At 42.3% G+C, this 20,775-nt stretch overlaps 1 protein-coding gene across 1 annotated transcript in view; it reads right to left on the bottom strand.

Moving 5' to 3' along the window:
* neurl1aa (neuralized E3 ubiquitin protein ligase 1Aa) overlaps positions 1-20,775 on the bottom strand; it is a 50,117-nt gene that overhangs the window by 9,204 nt on the left and 20,138 nt on the right. The window contains exon 4 of the mRNA XM_034221816.1: positions 4,566-5,294. Coding sequence (XP_034077707.1) covers positions 4,566-5,294 — 729 coding nt within the window. The remainder of the gene's footprint in view (positions 1-4,565; positions 5,295-20,775) is intronic.

Here is a 20,775-nt window from a genome sequence, read left to right as displayed (position 1 = left end):
CCAGCCAAGACGGCAGAAGGTGGGAAGAGGAGAGAGGAGCGTGGCAGCTGCAGTGTATAAGGATGTGGGTGGTGCGACGTTTCACTTCAGCATGAGCGCGCTGACATTTTAATAGAATCTATAATACATGCGAAGTGGGTCACTGGATGGGTGTCCTATTTCTACGCAACGAGGCACAAGGTCCCTTCAATATCTCTGTCCCAAAGTTCAGCCGCACTGGTTTCAGCTTTCTGTGCTACAACCACTCTAATAGGAGATATTTGGATATGGGCTAACAAAACTGTGCCATGCAGTCTATTAGCTGCTGTGTCGCAGGGTTAAACTGTACTGTAGGTCACATGCATGGAGAGTTTAAGAAACACACATTCTGCCTGTTTGTATGTGTGTATGATTATAACACTGACACACAGTATATTGTGTGTTTGGCACTCTCATCATAGCTAAAGGTCAGCTAATGTTCACTTAGCATTCTGCTCAAACCACATCCAAGGCTGAGGAATTACCTTTTAGAAAGACTAATCTTAAATTCTGTCAAAAATAAAAACAACATTGAGCATGACAATATACTTTGGCGTTTTTGGTTTAGCTAAATGTCTTCTTTAAAACTACGTTCCAATACAAGTAAACTGCAATACCACTTTTGATTTGATAAAGTAAAATGTCCAGTGCGATAAAATAAAATATAATAAATTGTTAATAAAAACATAAGAAGAAATATTTGTTTCTGTAATGTCATTCTAGCACATTTAAAAAAGTAAATGGTGACTTTTGGTTTAGAACCAGACACAACAATGGCCTTGTGTGTAATACAGGTTGTTTATCCACCCTGTTCTCCTCAGTCCACAGATCATACAGAATACTTTTCTTCAAATAGATTCAAGCAATAAGCCAGACATTTTAATTCACCATGATGAAGTAGGTATTAATAATGAAGTATCAATATCATTACCCTGTCCCAGCACTCTTGGCTGACCTGATGTTCACTTTGCCTGTTCCTATTACAAAGCCCCCTCACTTCATGCTTTGTTTGAAGTGAGAGGCCTCTGTGATGAGCGCTTTATCTTGCCATCCTAAAAGCAGAAGCCCACTGGGAGAGTGAGCCTTCAAGTTTAACATCCCTCACTCCAAGTCTGAGGCATGGCTCCAATTCAGCTCAACTGAAAGCTAAATTGCTCTCCAGTCAACACAAAGCAATAGATCAAGAGCTGCAAAGGCGAGATAAGAGATGCTTCCTAATTCAAAGCAGCCGGAAAGTGAAGATGATTCACACCTCAGTGGGAATTCCAAGATTTTGCTCTGATAAGGAAGATGTGCCTCAGATCGCTTTCATTGTTCTGCTATTCCGGCGCTGGTGTGCTGCCAAGGCTCTTTGGTTTCAGTAATGATTGTTAGAAATGTACAGAGACAAACCAGGAGGTCTGTTATGCACGGCTGCCAAGCCAAAATCTAATTTAACAGTAAGGTAAAAGAGATCTCTCTGTGTGATAACGGTGGCACCGAGACATTAGCTTTGCAAATGAAAAGATGTTTAGGTGAGAAAACACTTAAAAGCTGAATTGCTGAGTTGCACATTTAAGGTGTACATTAAAGCTAACTGTCATTTTTATAGAGGTGGCTGCATGGTCACTTTACTCTTAGTGGATGCTAAGTGGGTCAAGCTAACATAGCGTAACATTAGCCCAAAATGAACGTAGTGAATTAACTTGTTTAACATTCAAAGGGCCATGTTTAAAATCCTTGCACACTATGTTGCAAGACCTGCAACAAGATAAAGTGTAATTACTTTATCTTAAGTGTTTCTCTCTCTCTCCTGCACGTCTAGTTAAAGCTAAGGTTGTTCCTTTCTAACCTATTTTAACCTCCGCTTCCTTTTCCACCGCTGTCACTGGAGAATCACAGGATGTATTTATAGGTGCCTCTTCCTCCGCAGACAAACACTTGTGACATCTTTAAAAGGCCGGAGCTGTTGTGTGCCTTAAGAGCTGCATTAATAGAAGACGGCATTCACTGTTGCACGCCAGTTTGCATTATAGAGCTGACAAAGATACTGCCTTACTGCCAACCCTTTGCTGTCACTGAATATAAAAGAAATGTTAAGAAATTCAAGAATATTTTTGCATGTGTAAAACAGTGCATACAAAACAGCCAATAACAAAGGATTCTACAGACTTTCTCAGGCAGATGCGGGGGATAAATGGGCATCTACCAATCAGTGGTTCAGAGGTTCAATCACCAGTCAACATGTCAAATGGTCCTTAACCCCATATTGCTCCCGTAGGCCTTTCTACTTGAAGATTATGTAAATCGCCTTGGATTCAAGTTTAATGACAGTAATGTAACGTAACAATTGACATTCAGAAAGGCACACATGAACATAGCAGGATCACCAACAGCTGCCTGCACCTGGTTGGGAGGCAATATGCTTGGCAGGGCATGCATGAAGCATCACGGCCCACCACTGACAGGCAAAGTGTCCCCCCCGCAGATACATCTTGTTGTCCCTGCTGTGTGCGGGTCACAGCCCCCCCTCCCTCCCGCAGCCTCTCCACCTCTGTTTCCTGTTTTTCATCTCATGAGCATTTACTTCTCTCTACTAATGTGCGTAGACGCTTCCTGTCTCAAGACACCTGCGGTAAATACTGAGACAAACAAAGTAACAACCTCTTGACCCCTTTGTCCTGTCCATGACCGTGGATGTATTTTCTAAACGGGAAGACATGGTTGGCCTCAATTGGCATTCTTTTAAAACAATCAACACTTAGCAAAAAACATTTCATTGAAGCAAAGTAAGTAAAGTTCACCAGCCAAATAAAGATCAATACCCTGATCTGTTGGTTCCTGACCCCATCCATCCTTGGCTGAATGGATGATTATATTCACAATAAATCACTATTTGAAGAGGAATTAATCACACGATAAAACATGTGGTTAAGGAACTAAAAGGGGCTCATTACTCATTTAAGGACAGAAGGGGTATATCAAAGGAAGTTAACACTACAAGAGTTTCACTGTACTTAATCTGTGTCGGACATTTATCATCATGATACTGCTCCAACTGACTTTATCTCTGTTTGCTGCTTTGCAACATTCAAGTAAAAACTTTACTTTATTCCCTATTAAGCATTATACTGTAAGTAGAATGTAAACATCTCTTCAATGCTACTCTACTTTGGGGTCATTTATTCGTCTGTTTATACACCTGCCTCCAATTTAGGGGGGTGGGCTGACTTTGTGCTACCTCTGTCTCAAAGTCAACAAAATAATTAAGTTGTTCTATTACAGGCAGGAATATTCAAGGTTAAATGTTCATTGTAGACAAAGTATTTCAAACAAAATGCGGGGTTTGCACCTTTATGCTACGTAGAAATAAACTACAAATAATAATAATGTTATGGGTCCAGTCAACTAGTCAAGATGAGCAACGCAGATGCCGGATTATGGATGTATACAAAAGTTGAGTCTCTGGTGGTAAACACCCCTTGTGAAATAGATGGGCTGTCTGGGTCGTTTTAACCAGCCTTAGTGTGTTAAAGTCTAAATGTTTTCTTCTCCGAAAGAATACCACATAGCCAAGGAGATTGTATAATGTTTTCTGTGACTCTGGAGGAGCTTTCTAAAGTCTGAGAAAATAACCCATGATGATGTCTTTAGGGTTATGTTAGCTTGGGCTTGGTAACAACAGATGGCCTGACTGATCTTGGATTTGTAAAAGCTCACGATCAATATTTGTGTGTTTAAAATCCAATATCTGGCACATTTTTCTGACAGGCTTTAGAACAGAATAAACTAACAGTTAGAAAGCCACTAAGGGAGTTTAACAGATGCAAGGCATTTATCAGGCAGAGAGGGTATAGCAAACACAAGCTAGTGGTTGCATTCTGGGGAGTGTGTAACTCTGTCCTTTATTTATAAAAGGGACTAAATGTCTGGATATCTTAGCCTCTTCTGTATCGATATTGACCATTTTTTACTGTCCCCCACAATCCAAAACTATATCATATTTTAATGGTCCCCTATTATACTGTTTCTCATCAGTATATACGGCCGACTGTTGTGTGACGTAAATGCTGCGGCCGCAAGGCATTGTGGGGCAGCATTTTCTCCTCTCCTTTCATCTCTTTCGACTCCACTTCGAGCGATAGAACTATTAACGAAGCACTTTTATACTAATAAAGGACTGGTTTTTCTAAAGCCAGTTGAGTAGCACTTGAAATGTTTTTGCTCTATGAAACCTGATGTACTTATATGATTCTGTTTTCTTCAAGTTGTATTTTGTTGGACGAACGCACTTATTGTAAGTCGCTTTGGATAAAAGCTAAATGCAATGTAATGTAATGTAATGTAATGTCAAGGGACGTCCAGTGGTTCCTAAGCTAAAGGAGGTTATAAAGGAAGTTTGAAACCTCCTTTCCTTTAATTTAGAGAATTTGAACGGCACTTATCCTGGCTGCCACTGAGGGACTTCCGGGTCATTTCACTCCGTTAGGAAGGTTCCTAAGCTAAATGGACTATTCGACTGCAGCCCTAGTTTAGTATCTAATTTGTATCATGTGATGCTTGCTTACCCAGAATCCTCAGCTGAGTCACAGCCCCATGGAGACCAAAGAACATCCAGAGTGGGCGGGAGTTGTCCACACACACCTGCATGCCCACATTGGTGCCGTTGTGGCTGAGGATGACCTCCCCTTCCTGGTTGACCAAGAAGCCCAGGATGTCACTGCTTTGGAGGGGCGTGGGCACCCGACATACCGCCCAGAACTCCTTCCTGTCCACCAGAGCCTCGGGGTTGTAGGGCAAGTCGCTGGGCCGCAGCACCGCCGGGTCGCAGGAAGTCACGCCGTAGGACAAAGACCCCGAACGTGCAGGGCTGGACTTGGTGACTTTGATGAAGACGGTTTCTCCGGTGCGCAGGGGCCGGTTGGTGAAGACGAGGGTGCGCTCCTCTCGTGCGTGCTCGGATCGCGCCACCGTCTGCTCGTCCAGCGTCTTAATGTGGGCGCCACGCAGCTGGTGGAAGTGGAGGTCGCTCTCCAGGGCGGACGGCAGCAGAGAGGACTGCTGGGAGTTGAGGGAGTTCTGGGGTATGGGGCAGGTGGAGGATGTGGAGGCTGAGGCCAGGTGGAGGGTGTGACGGTGGGAGTGATTGTGGGCGTTGCGTCCGTCCTCCTGCTGAAGGTTGAGGTCACACAGGCTGACGGACAGGCGGGAGTCGTCTGCTTCTCGGCGGAGAGAGGACGAGCGCACCGTGGTGAAGGAGCGTGGGCGTAGGCAGTCAGGAGGAACAATCTCACTGTCTGGAGAGAGGGAAGAGAAGAGGACATGGCAATGAGCAAGAACAGCAGTTAATATTGCTTTCCGTGTTTCACTTTGATTAGCAATTTGCCCGAGCCCTGTGGCGAATGATAAAGTTAGCAGTCAGCTGAATCCCAATAGAGAGCGGACAGTTCTAAGAAGAGCTGAATGTGCTGCTAGTCTGACAACAAGATAATGATAAAAAAAGAGAGAGCAATTTAACTTCAGTCACACGAGTTGTCTGCAATATAGGGTACTTGTAATTACCCAGTGCTGCTGCAAATGAGACTGTCAGAAAGTGTGTTTAAAGATAAAATATGTTGCTCCTATTCCTGCAGAGGGCTGAATCCTCGGCAGTAGTTTGAGACAGAAAAAGCTGCGTGGTGTCGATTAGCAAAACACATATTTATCACTGTTGTTAAGGTGAGTGTTGATTGCATTATTGGCAATCCATAGTACGGATCACTCTACAGCTACCCAATGATATCAGCCTGTAATAGCATGAGTAGAAGTCACCTGCACACAAATAAACACACATGACTTCACCTCTGATAAAGCTACCCTCAGGTTACCTAAAAACTCATCCTACGCTTCGACACGGTTGCTCAAAATAACAACACTAAATGTGCTCTCCCTCCCGGCCCCACCTCCCTGCCATTCTCACAGAGACCCCACTTACTCTGAGTTTTGGTGGGAGTGAGTTGTGTGATGAATGCACACAAGGACTGCCAGCTAGAGGAACCAAGAGACGGGGACGAACAAGATGATGACCTCTTCTCCCCCCCACACAGGAGGTCATGAAGATACTAAGAGACCCTCCTCAGTCAAAGCAAGAGATGGAGGAGAGCAATTGAGACCAAAAAAGGGGAGGCTGGGGGAATGATGAAAGACAGCGACCAGCCGCTCACTGTCTCTGGAGAGTCTCTGGAGTCCTGGTCAACTTTAGGCCCCTCTATCTGACCACGAATTGAGAGCCTGGATCAACATTAACCTCTTAGTTTCAATTAACAGTGGTACTATGATTGGGGGGGGGGGGGTTACCCACCTGTCCCTCGTTAGCTCTGCAGTCACCTGACCTCCTGCACACCTGCTCCCACTCCCCCATTAGTCACTCACTGTTAGGGTTGGGAACCGAAACTCGGTTCCAGATAAGAACCGATAAGAAAATGCTGGGTACGGGTACCCATACAAAATACACGATTTTGGATCTGCTTAACGGTTCCTAAATGCAGTAGACCCTGTATTCCACCGGGTCCGTCTGCGCCGCGGCGACCGGTGACAAGGGCGGACTGGCCATCTGTGTGTTCTGGAGAATCACAGAACGGCCGGTCGTCAGCGGGCCGTTGACGGCCGGCTCAGTACGCGCCCTTAATTTTTTAAAACGGCATCATGTAAGTTGCGCTGACAGGCGACAGAGGTCCACAGCTCCCCCCGCCCTCCCGTAGACAGTTCACGAGCTCAGTCACTTCATAACACCAAAGATGGATCGCGGTAAACGCTCTAAAGTGAGGCTCCACTACACTAAAAAAGCAAAAGACAAGGCACAGTGTAATGCCTGTGGAAAGTGAATAGCTTGCCACAGGAATGGCTCAGTTAAAATAAAGGACAGCTATTGTGTAATACATTTGTATTGCATGTATTTTTTCATTTGGAAAAATGTCAGTTAAAGCTTAAAAGAGTAAAGGTATTTTTGTTATCTAAACGTTTGACCTTTTTCTTTTATAATTTTGAAATTGAAACAGGGAATCGATAAGAACCGGAATCGATAAGCAGAATCGGAATCGATTCATTTCAGACGATACCCATCCCTAGTCACTGTTCACATTAGCCTAGTTCCTTTGTTGATTGTTGTGCTGTGAATTGAACAATCTTGTGCCTAATGATCCTCTTTAGTTTTTACATTTTCTTTGTTCAGTATTCCTAGTTTGTGTTGGATAAAATTCAGTTGCCGGCCTGTTTTTGACTCAGACAGTAAGTTATATTTTATTAACACATTAGAACTCTCCCTGCTACTCTTGCAATGATGATACAGTGATGGCGAGATGAAGCCTTATGAAGCTTTGAAGCTTTCCAGCCAATCATCATGGGATTCATCTGAACACAAACCCCCCTGTTGGTCAAAGTGTGTAAAACAGGCAGATTGGACATCTCAACAGTGTGCTCTATCTCATACCGAGTTCCCAATGAGTAAAGCCTTAGAATAAGTGTAAGTTTAACGAACATAAAATCATATTTTCATGTTAACAATATTGCATTTATTTAATAAATGATTGTGATTGAAACGCCTAAAGAGGCTGGTAAACATTGCAAAGAGGGATTTGTATTCCTCAATAATATAAACTTAACCACGTTGTAGCCTGAGAAAGGCTAAACCATATCAAAGGATACATTTATTAACTACATTATCTCATTTAGCTGTAGCTTTTATAAACAAAACAAAAGACGTATTGACCAGTCATTGAACCAGGGACCCTGCGGTCGTGAGTCAACTGCTTTCCAGCTGAGCCACAGCACACACACTGAATCTATCTGAAAGCACTGCATCATATTTATTCCTGTATTTATTGATGTTTTTATTCCTACTTTTATTTATGCTTTTATTTATTTATACATTATGACATGTTCCGACCTCTATATAAGTGAGGGTCTGAGCTCTCTTAATTCCATCGTGTCACCGGGCCCGGGTACAGGAAGGATAATATCGTTCTTATTATACATGCATGGGTAATATGCACTTCCTGAAGCAGTCACGTGGTATCGACGGGCAGCGAGGCTTCGTTTGTCATCGGTGACGTCACTGGCCCAAAACGATACATGCTTCACAAAAAGCTTCGGGGATTACTCGACACACGCTCCGAAGCCTCGGCGCAATACGTAACATCACTACCTGTATGGTTCATGTTAGATCCCATGTGATGATTGAAGACTATTTCATTTAGAATTGATTTTAGGGAAAGGCATGTGTACAACTTTTAAGGTAAAAAAAAAGTGTAGATTGAAATAGTGTAGTTTATCTTTTTGTTTAAAGACATCTTAGATAAGAGGCAGGTCAATAAGTTCCCCCAAAAAACCAGCCCCAAGGTCAGGTCATACCAATTAGGTCAAGGACAGAGCAAGACCCAGACTCAGAGTCAGAGGTGGCGCTAGACTTTTTCGCTGCCCGTCATTTTGACGGAAAGGATCGTAACATTTCCGTCAAAATCCGTTATTACCCGTCGGCCTGTACACAACTCTGCACGGGGGGGAGAGCAAGCTAAACGATATAATTTACTTTTGGACGGGCATGCATAACAACAAGGCATAATACCGGAGCCTCACTGCGGGGAAACTTTGGCGCTGTTCTGAGTTTGTTCTAATCTGTCAAAATGACGGACACAGCTTTCAGATTTTTCCGTCATTGTTAAAAATTTTTCGTCATAGACGGAAAATATTCGGTTAACGCGACCTCTGCTCAGAGTACTCATCAGTGGCCAAAATATTGTTAGGAAATGCCAATCCTATTTAGTCTATAAATGAATGATTTGCCCTTGATTTGAGAAGTCCACATAAATGTATGCAGATCATACAGTAATTTACTATGCAACACACAAGAGAGAATGTTTCATTCCAAGCTCAATGCAGTATTGACTCTAGTTTTAAATGATGGAGATTATGTATTGTAACTAACTCAATGAATGTGGTGTGCATGGTTGCAGCTAATTAAACTATTCTGAAGTACACGATGACATAATCAAGGAAGTGAAAGAGTGTCAGGTCTACATTGTACCTGAAATGAATGAAATAAAAGGAGTATATCCAACATGTTCCCACACCACTCTGCTCCTCCGCTCCCTCCACTGGCTTCCGGTAACTGCTAGAATCCACTTCAAGACACTGGTACTTGTGTACCATGCTGTGAATGGTTCTGGCCCTTCCTACATCCAGGACATGGTTAAACCATACACCCCAGCACGTGCACTCCGTTCTGCATCAGCCAAACGACTCGCTGCACCCTCGCTGCGAGGGGGACCCAAGTTCCCATCAGCAAAAACATGTGGGTTTGCTGTCCTGGCTCCAAGATGGTGGAATGAGCTCCCCATTGACATCAGGACGGCAGATAGCTTACACACCTTCCGGGGCAAACTGAAAACTCATCTCTTTTCGACTCCACTTCAAGCGATAGAACTATTAACAAAGAACTTATATACTAATAAAGGACTGGCTTTTCTAAAGCCAGTTGAGTAGCACTTAAAATGTTTTTGCTCTATGAAAGCTGATGTACTTATATGATTCTGTTTTCTTCAAGTTTGTATCTTCTTGGTCGAATGTACTTATTGTAAGTCGCTTTGGATAAAAGCGTCAGCTAAATGCAATGTAATGTATATATTTTTCATCCTAAGGTATTACCCTGATGGGCTTGTTCATTAAGACTTCAAAGACTTATGACACCCAGGGAATCTTTGCTTCTCAGTGAGTAAAGGTAGTTCTGTAGGCAACCAGCCCATATATGACTAACTAATGTCAAAGTTACAGTAAATAAACTACGAGCAACTGCACAACAAATATGTTTCTTTGAAAAGTCAAAACTAATCTTTAGACAACAAATCATAAAGAAAGGAAAGTATAAACAGGTCGATAACACCAACATTTCTGTACACATTTTGTGTCACTTTTGGATTCAATACCCATTTCCATGGTACCATATAGCCCTAGAGGAATCATTCCAGAATCAAAGCTCCAACTTCACGTCTTAAAACCAAAACTCTACAGTCCCCTATAGGTATTTAAATAAAAAAAGACAGTGGCTGACATCAAGCATCAAGCTGCATATGTGTTCAACTTAACTGGAGATGACAGCGACCTCCTAAGTGTTTGATCCAATCATCACTGAACTGCTGTCTGATGAGCCCTCGTACACTCTATATCAGAGATGGTATTGCTGCTGCCTCAAAGTCATGTCAGCCGTCAATTAATGTTAGCTGCTTCGCCCCGAGCACGGCACTTTGTGATTAATGTTTAATGGAACTAAGGCCTTGTAATTGTGCTAATTGATTTTCAGAGAGACATCAAATGGAGAGGACAGTGCCTTTGGTGCAGAGGGCAACTCACAAAGACTGCTAATCAACCATTAAACACCTCTCTACTCAGAAGTGTGCAGCAGTTAGCCGTGCGTCCCAGAGGCTAGCCGAAGATGGCCAGCCAGCTTGGATTTCATCTACTATTTCCTCTGCTATCAATTCCCTTATGGACTGCATGAAAACCCACGCCAGAACTAAAAGGAAATGAAAAGAGCCTCCAACGTGTGGCTGTAAAGTGGTAATAGAACGGCTCAATCTTCCATGTAGTCCATTTCTTGATTTGATGCCAGTTCTGCGATCAGAAAGCCATTTGCTGAATGGAGGCCTTTAATGAATTAGAGCAACCTTAATGTGGCTCGGGCTTTTTGATGATTAGGGAAGGCTGCTCCTTTGGCCGCAGAGAGAGGAGCTAACTGCTCAAGCACAAACCCATTTTGATGGCCGAGCTGGCGGCACTTATTGGAGGATTTGAATGACATCACCGAATAAAATTGCATTTGTGTGTGTGTGAGTGTTTTCCAGAGCCAGCCATTTCTCTGCTGCCCATCACTCCATCCAAAATTGGATTACGATAGGACAGACGCTGCTGTAAGACCTCCGGGACATCGAGAGGACCAGAGCTGCTGAGAAGATGATGACATGTCTCAGGAGAGGAGAGGTAAAGCCAAGAAGCGAGGGATGGCGGCCTGTGACAACGCTGGATTTATGTTGAAATGATTCGGAGAGAGAGCTTCCAAACAAGCTCAAATCATCTCGCTGTGTGTGTGTGTGTGTCTTTTATCAGCTATTTTGAAAAAACCTTCCCTTTTCCTTGCTCGCATTTCAAAGAGTCGTCATTTCAAACCCATATTGGCTTGTGCTTTTTGCTACTCTATTCCTCAAAGGCTTGTGGGATGGAGGCACTACGACTTACTAACGCTTATTGTCAGCATGGAGGACAGACATTATCATGCATTTGAAAAAGCTTGTGAGTGTGTGTAATCGTGTGTGTGTGTACTCGTGTGTGTGTCCAGATCTGTTTGTGACCTCACCAGCTGCTGCCCGCTAATCGTGGTGCACCTGCGTTTTTAGCTGATACAATCCCTTTGTCCTATTGGTCCCTTTCAAACCCACCTCTAACAGATGCTCACTCCCATTGGCCCAAGCCAGAATTTTGCACTTTGCATTACACAGTGTGTGTGTGTGTGTGTGTGTGTGTGTGTGTGTGTGTGTGTGTGTGTGTGTGTGTGTGTGTGTGTGTGTGTGGGTGTGTGTGTGTGTGTGTGTGTGTGTGTGTGTGTGTGTGTGTGTGTGTGTGTGTTCACTTCTCTCATGTAGGAGGACATTGTAATGGGGCCATGGAAGATGCAGCTGCTGACACTGTGAGCCTTTGGGGGTGAGCTGAGGAAGGGGAGGGGGGATTCATCACCTGATTCTTCACTTCTCCACTGATTGCATTTCAAACTAAATGTAGCACCTGTTGGACTGAACCATTAATTAATTCATGCAGGCGAGTGTGAGACTTATGGGTCAGCTATTTTAACGGACATTTAAAAATTGAAACCCATTTGGAAAGCCTTTTCTCTCCTCGGACCGCTTTTGATTAGAATAATTAAGCACCTGTTGGGCTAATCCATTGCAAATACATGCCTGTCTGTTCCGGCCCATACAGGCATTGGCTCGCGCTGAAAGTGTTTTTGATTAGGGAATAGCAGGAAAGCAGGTTAGCTAATGCTTTGCATGGGGAGCTGGATAGAGGCAGAGGCTGGCTTAGTGGCTTTTCTAGTCCGAGCAGACGCAACGTGCACAGGGTTTGAGCCAGTGTTGGAGAGGGGGGTTGAGGGCAGGATTTACTCTGTCTCATGCACACAATCTATCTCACAGGGCTTATGTTTATCCATAGTCTCTGGGGGGGTTTATCTGTCAGCAAAGGTGAAGAGAGAACTGGAACTAGGAAGAGAAAATAAAAAAGGGAGAGGCAAAGTGGGCGCAAAAAACAATCAAGAGGGTAGAGATGGACAAGAAGGCTGCTATGAACAGATAGAGCAAGGAATCAGGGAGACAGCACAGGGAGAGAGAAACAGGCAGTGTATAGCTCAGTGACCAACCCAGGGATTATGAAATGCAAACTGACCAACCAAGCGAGTGAGGGGCCGAGACAGAACACTACTAAGACAGAGAAAAGGGCGGTAGTGGAAAGAGAGATAGAGTCAGAGGAGTCTTTGTGCTAGATGTTTGGGAGGTTCTGTATTCCCTGGCGTTGGCCCAATCCCCAGTCCCTGATCCGGCCCGGCAGCTTTGAACCCAGGGCTTTAGGAAAGAGCAGCAGGCCCCCGAGGCGACACATGGCCCTAACAAAGAGCCAGGCTGAATGCCCGTCAAGTCACAGAAGCCCTGTCCCTTAGGTCATCAGCAGAATACAGCATGTGCAGCCCCTCCTCTGCCAATCAGCATGCCAGGACCTCCGCGTTAATAACCTCCATCATAAGGTTCTTACATTAAAGCCCCCCTGTTTTATTCCTGTGCACAAGCACCATTTGGCTGATATAGTTATTACTAGGAGAAGGCTGACATGTCAACACAATGTCCACAGCTTTGCTATTATTCATATGTATAGAAAACTGGTTCAACAACAATAATAATGGATAGTGACCGTCACCCTACTTTGCAATTCCCCCTTAGTTAACCGAGTCTTTTTGCTCAATGTTTTGGTTTTATAACCCTTTTAATATTACTTTCGACATTGTAATCTCAGACTTGCCAACATTTGTTTTTACAATTTTACAACAAATAGATTAATCTGATAGTTCATTTCTTATGGGAATAATGGAAAAATAGATGTATTTGATTTGCTTGGAGACCTTGCACCCCATACATAGCGCAGGCTTAGCTAGTAGCAGTTAGCGGTTGATTCTAGTCAAACGTGTTCTAATATACAAGTTTGACTAGAATCAGGGTTTGTTTTAAACCTTTATGATTGCCCCATCAGAATTATTATTTTGATGTTGTAATGTTCCTAAAAGGTAGTGCTTAGAACATGGTTATTATTGGCAATAGGATGGAAATGATGTCCAAAAATAAATAAAAAAACGAACCAAGTTAAAATAAAGGAATAAAATGTGCTTCTTAAATAGAAGCACATGACTGACAGGTCTGCCTTATTTTGTAATCATAGTTGTGACCAGGCCTGATGACGGTTAACCCACTTGCTTGAACTGAGTCATAAAGGAAAATAATACACCATGTGACTTGTTTAATGTGTCTAAATGTGTTAAAGCAGGAACAGTTCATATGCAATTCATTGTCCTGAATGAGGGGGACAGATATGTAATGGCTGGATGTTTCAGAGGATCTTCACGAAACATCACACTTTGAATTTTGAGTTCAAATAAGTTGAGCCTGGGAGAAAACAGGAAACTCCAAATCCTAAAGTTATCTCTAGTTTACCACCAATGTAAATCTGTTGAATTCCTCACTACTCGTACAGTTCAAAATGGAACTATTACAATAATAGCTTCTGATATGATTCTTTGAAGAGTAATTTAGAGTATCCAGCCAAGCCACAGTGATGTTAAATTCTCAATGCCAAACAATACAAATGCAGTTTATTCTTCTTGGCCTTTTTTCCCCCCGGACCAACAGCCATCATAAATTATATATAGACAAACACGAGCCAAGAAACACTACGTTACCAATCCTGCTTTGCTTGATGCCTTCACAACATAAGCTACATTTCCTCAAAAAAGAAAGATTTACACCATCTTTCCTGCTTTGTGTGTTTTTGTTGGAGGGTCTATGTGAAGTATCAGGATTTGCAAGTGCTGCTATTAACTGGGAGGCTGAGTTCTGCCAAGTCAAACACGAGTGCCAGTCAAGTGTGCGCAGTAATCAAATCATCATTTTGCTGAAAGTAATTGGTTTATCCCAAAAGTATGGGAACCTTGGACTGCCTCTCCCTCTCGGAGCTGGATAACACAACAGACGTTCCTAATAGACTTCTGACATTCCAGATGACTTCATGTTAGTGGAGTCCTCGGAGAGGAGCCAGAGCATAGTACTGAGAGAGGGCCAAAGCACAGCCAGTGACCCAAAGTACAAAAACACAAGTATTTCAGAAGTTGTTAAATGTTCTTTTCTTGCAAATATTCTTTGTGAAGTGTCCTTAAAAAACCTGCTATATCTTTTACCAGCCTAGAATTTAGTGACATTTAAAAAGAGTTAGTTTCTCTGAACACTTGGGGACTTCCCTAATTAGGTTTGAATTTAAAATGTCTCTCATCTTGTCCCTTGGTAAGTTCTTCTAATTCTCATTAGATATTCAGTACGTTTTTCATGGTAATTAGTCTGCTGGGGGCTAAAGAAAACAGTTTCAACTGACGTGGGAAGAGAAAAGCAAACCAAATGATGCCACTGAAGAAGGCTGTGCTTAGCCACTCACACCAACAAGCTAACCCTAACTGACCGGTTTAGTGCAAACGTCATAATACGTTAATACAACAATGCTAGCTAGTCATGCATAATAAGCGACCTTGGGTCTCATGAAAGGCGCTATATAAATCCAAGCTATTATTATTATTATCACTCGCTACAAGAAGTTTCATGTATATAACAATATTTAAACCTGTCTTCCTTATATCGTTTAACTGTATTTGTTGGCTCCAGGCTTTAACATATTCAGCGCTAAATGCTGCTTGACAAATCCTGCATTGGATTAGTTCTTGATTGCTGTTTTCTGCACCTGCAGAATCCGTAAAGGGAAACATCAAAGCACAAGTAAAAACTGCTTTTGACCAAACCGGCTGCCACGAGAACACGGGATTGATGTCATTTCTATTAGAGATGACATCTTTCACTTTAGCCTCGCCAACACTGACACATTGTGAAAGGTTAGAACAGGACGACCCCGTCTCGCTGTCAGAGATAAGCTAGCTCTCCTCACACGTCTTGTGAAAAACGTAAACAAAGAGTCGGGGACGGCCGCGCCTTCATCCATCAAGCCTTCACACATTGTTTTACTCTCGCTGAAGCCCTTCAGATTCCAGGATTCGTTTTCTTTTCACCTAGCCCACATCAGTCATCTTTACACAAAAGCACGTTGATACAATCAATGGTGAATCGTCCTGCAAACAATGAACAGTTACATGAAAAGAGAGGAGGAGGTTGGGGTGTCATAAATACAGGCAGAGTTATTTTTAAAGAAAGAGCTTTGAGTGTCAGGTAATGCTTGCAAGAAAAACGCATCCTATTTTCTGATTGATTTATTTGATAAAAATGTGTATTTTACAAAAGTTCCCTCGTAAAATCAGCCCGCCAATCATATAGACTAGAATGACAGCAAAACAAATGGCTTCCTAATGGTGCAATGGGACCTCTTTCTTCTGTCAAGATCTAACGTGTAATTCAATCCACCACCTGAGGATCACTCATAACAGCGCAGATGTCAGAAGCTCTCGTGTTTCTAACACACAGTATTCCTGATGGACTACAGAGATGGCCTCTCTTCTCAGGACACTATGTTTTGTATGGACTAAATGAACAGCTTTGCTGCTGAGTTGACAGCTAGATTGGCAAAGCTTTTTCTCTGAATCTGCCCAGTTGAAAGGTGTTAGTAGCCTCAAGGCTTTGCAATCAGACTTTATTCTCTGGTCCTTCAGGGAAGTCCCACACAGGGCCCCTCTTGATTAAAGCTCCACTCTGACTGACTCATACCATCTGAGTCCTGCTGGCTTCACAACAGCTGGAATTACTCAGTAACTCAGCCTCTCTCCCAGTGTCAAGTAAAGTTCTGCTGTGTGTGTGTGTGTGTGTGTGTGTGTGTGTGTGTGTGTGTGTGTGTGTGTGTGTGTGTGTGTGTGTGTGTGTGTGTGTGTGTGTGTGTGTGTGTGTGTGTGTGTGTGTATACATATGAGAGTGACAGATAACCTTAGGGGCCGGGACATTGGTATATATTAAGCTAGCTTTTCTGGCTTGTTAGATTTCAAGCCTATGGGGACCGCTTCAATCTGCCCCAAAGATTATCCTGCCAAACCGACACAATATTGTATTTACCCGTTGAAGGCCTGGACCTGCTACCTCAGGCACCTCAGCAGAGCAGTGTTTTTTTTGTGGTAGAGGCATTAAACATGAATGTGTTCAAGTTGAACTATGTTCATTCATTTATGCAGTTGCTGTCAATGCCACATAACTTTTCTGTTCAACTTCATTAGCAGGTTGGAATGTAGGAGGGACAATTCTTAAATTGCTGTCATCATGCTCATGGGGGTGTGAAACCACTAAATGATCCTTGCACTTCTTGTTTCTGTCATGTATGATGTGTCCCTGTGGCATCCTTTGGGAGTGGATTATCACATGATATAGCTATGCTATTCCAATTTTTCTACATCAAAGCCTTTTCAAATGTCGCCCGGGGGTCATCCTTCGCTCTCTGACTCTCGCTGACCTCAGAACAGCCTCAGGATGCTGAATAGATGATACATCTCAAGATACAAAGGCACATGCAAGACGTTGCTCTGAACACGTGAATAACAAGATTTAAAAAAAAATGTATTTATATGATATTTTCATATTAACAATGGATCATGACTACTTGTAGAATGCCATTGGGAAATGATCCTACTACTCCATTGATTTATTACCTCACTAAACAATACAGCAGGATATGCTCTAGGAAGGGGCTTCCTTGAGATTGAGAGCTCGCTACCATGTTGTTTAGCATTCAGTTTGATTCAAACACACTGTAAGGAGCCAGCTGTTCATCTTTTCCTGTAAACACATTTTGTTCAGGCACGTTTTTTTGCTAGTGAAAGAAAATTGCATTCCAATGAACATCAGAGTTAATGTAAATGATGGATGCACATTGCTAACCACCTTGTGGTTTTCCTCACTCTTCCACCTCCACAGTCCTGTCCAAATAAGGTCACTTCTGGAAAAACAAAACAAGGTGGAGACTGCCAAGGTTAACAGGCTAATAAATGGTAGTTCACTGGTGACGTCACAGTGACAGTCTTTATACGTACTGATAGGATTAAAATGATCAAAACCAGCCCCTTGCTTTTAGTTGCTTGAGTTAAGTAATTCTTAAGCCCTCATTTCTTTTTAATAGATGGGTTTTAGTAGCTCCATATTAATTTATATTTGGTGAAGGACAAAGAAGGATAAAATAAAATTCCTGTGGGTTTTAATAGAAGAGGAAACACTGAGCTGTAGAATACCATGCCCCTGTGATAAGACTTGCCTTCTACTTGTCAGACCATATTCAAGCAAAACACCCAGTTCATTAAAAGAATAAAAATAAAAATACCCCAAATAAAGACTGTCAGTCAGTGAGCTGAAAATACATAGGAGCCATTAACTTAAATGTATGACATGGAATGAGCTGGAAGAAGAAGCATATTAAGTGATATGAAGACAATAGAATAGCTCATTTGGACAGGCAATGGAAGCTACGCATGTGTCAGTACTATCCCTGATGAATGAAGACACTAGAGATACAACCAGAGACCCTAAATGTACATTGAGAAAGGCCTTAATACACAAGCTGTACAGAATGTCTTTGATCGAGAAACTTAATCCGGCGTAGAATTGTAATTCAATCTTTATGTAGCAAGGATTAAAGTATTTCCGAGGAGGCACAATGAATAATCTCACTAACTGCTGACAAATGCTGAAACGGAGAGAATATATATGTTATTGATCCTAAAGGTGAAGGTGAAATCACTTTAGCAAAGAATAGAGGTGAAGGCTCCAGAAAATAGAAGAATCAAGAAAGAACATCATAAAGAGTTTAAGCAAAAACGGTTTAGAGATACAATTGTTAAAAAAAGGCTAAAGCCTAATTTATTTTAAGATGGCTATTTAGTGTTAAAAGACAAATAAAGTTATAAGGAAAAAGCTGCAGTTTTCCCACTTCTAATGCTCTATATGTTGCCCCCCAAGATACATTGATAATCTAAGACTGGATAAAAAAACAACAGCTTCTCAAGTGTCAGATGAAATGAGGAGAGAAAGCGAGGAAAAAGGCCTCAGATGTGGAAGCCCAAGGGCTTATCCGAGGATAGGGAAAGGTTCACGGAGCGTTGCGCACAGAAACGTGATGCACAGAGCGGACACAATTGGCCATTCAGCGTCACAAAGGGCCGTGTCTATAGTCTGGATGATGTGTTTCTATCTCGACCTTCGGAGGCGTTCCACCCCTCTGAATAGGGCCCTGTTTGCGGGGGCAGATGTCAGTCAGTTGGCCCCCTGAGGAACATGAGCACTCCTCTGTTAGCAGCCCTGCATATGGCACGGCTGTAAAAAGACAGTGCAAATGACTTAAGTAGGAGAAGCCCCGGTTTTGATGTAAATGTGGCTTGAAGCAGAGTTTCAAAGGGGTCAGACATCTTTTAAAAGATGGCTTCAATCAGAGCCAACCTTAGGGAAGAAAGCTTTACTTCTGCTATTTGATATTTGAACCATTTTCTGCATGTCTCATTATTTGATATATTATTTTCCTATCAGCCAACAGTAATTTATAAGGACTGTTGATTATGGCAACAGGACTTAGAGTTATAAGTGCCACTCATCAATGGAAGGGCATAAACTGAAAAATAGAATATCCCGCATATTTAAGACACGAAACATCCACCTGAAAAAATCTATCATTACACTACACATAACAATCAAATCTCTAGAACATGTGACCCCATGGTCTATTTTTACACCAGCAGAGGGGATGACAGCATTGGACCTCTAGGGAAAAGGAATATGTGTATACATTCTCTCACATCAAAGCCTGGGCAATACTATCCTGGGCTATGCCTTTGTGGCATGCTTGTTAAACTACACACAGCATACCTTGATAATGCACAGAAGCCATCCCCCCCATCCCACGCTGCTTTTGGGTAAACATAGGGGCCACATTTTGGTCAGATATAGATAGCCGTTGTTCTTCCATTGCTTCATGGAAGGCTTTAGTGTACACAAAAAAAGAGGGGGTAACCTCTAGGAAGGACCTGTTTACAGTAAACATGAGGACACACATAAACCTGTTTTGTCATCTGCAGAAAAGAACACAGCAAAAACTGCCTTAAAGGAAAGAATAGCGATGACATTAACAAAAATAAGAATTCACAATCACAATTGTTGTTTGGTATACGATTGTGAAGACATAGACCTGACATAATGTATTATTAGGGTGACCAGGTGCCGACAAGCCACACGTGGGACAAAAGAGTATGTTTGTGTGGGACAATGTGGGACATGTTACTGTGCTGCTAATAACTAGTTTAGATTTCGATATAATGTCCTTCTAACCCTTAAAAATAAACATTGAAATGACTAGATTTCAGATATTAATAACAGCGCTTCACTATTGTTTGATTTGTTTGCACCACCTTTGCAAGTAATGGACTTAATTATACTCTGCTTTGAATTGATTTATTTCCTAACAAACAACTAGTATGAATGTATCCATTGATCGTCATTTTTCTTTACGAGCCAGAGTCTCACATGCAGTCACTTCAAATTGTCATCACCTCTATTCGTGATTGAAAAAGAACTCTGGGAAATTGCACAAAAAACCCTGGGAATCGCCCTCCATCAGCTAACCCCTTGTGTCAATCAATACATTTCCAGAGTTTGATTGATTGACGTCTGACACAGCTCATTTGGATAGCTCTCTCTTGCTTTCTAAACAGCCATTGGATAAAAGGGGCCACTGTCAATCAAATGCAGGACATCATCTAAATTTATGGAACGAGGCACAAATGATTAAAATGCTGGGCAGTCGTCACCCTATGTATTTTTGTTTTGTCAATTATCTGGTAAAGTTAAAGACGAGGCTTTAAAAAATGTTTAATTGTCCAGTTGTTGTGAGCAGAAAACGTATAGAAAGGTATTCTTCTAGGGCACCATTTAATTATCATTTGCAAAGCAGGCATTTGAGGCACATTGGACTGTTGGTTGCAGCGGTTGAGGGGACCAAAAAACGCCACCCCATTTTGGTGTGAGCTCCCTCTAGTCTTTTTATATACTTTTTAAAAACTGATATTCAAATGCATTGAAGTTTTCAGATGATACAACTTTGTTGGTTGGACACTGAAGATTATCCCAGTATTGTACGTATGGATTAGTGGAGTGGTGCACTTATTACCCAATAAAATATGTGTGTATCCTCCAGTGAACTCGTATCCTCCACCTGTTTCTGTCAATATAAACACATTGAACACTATCTTTAGGCATTTATGAGGATGCTGCTTTATCTTGGAGTGCACATATAGTATAGTTTATATCTGTATATAGTATATATCTGCAGCAACACATTTACTTTCTCAGGAGGCTGAGATCATTGGGAGCAAACAAACAGAAGTTAGTGTTTTCTTTCCAATCTATAATGCAGGGTGTAGTGAAGTATGGAATAAAAGCATGTTCTCTTTCCCCCCGCTGTTCAGGTTAAAGCTACTGGCCC

Source organism: Gymnodraco acuticeps, unplaced genomic scaffold (genome assembly GCF_902827175.1).
Source record: "Gymnodraco acuticeps unplaced genomic scaffold, fGymAcu1.1, whole genome shotgun sequence".
Lineage (NCBI taxonomy): Eukaryota > Metazoa > Chordata > Actinopteri > Perciformes > Bathydraconidae > Gymnodraco > Gymnodraco acuticeps.
The sequence above is the reverse complement of the archived record's forward strand: the minus strand, read 5'-3'. Positions and strand labels throughout refer to the sequence as shown.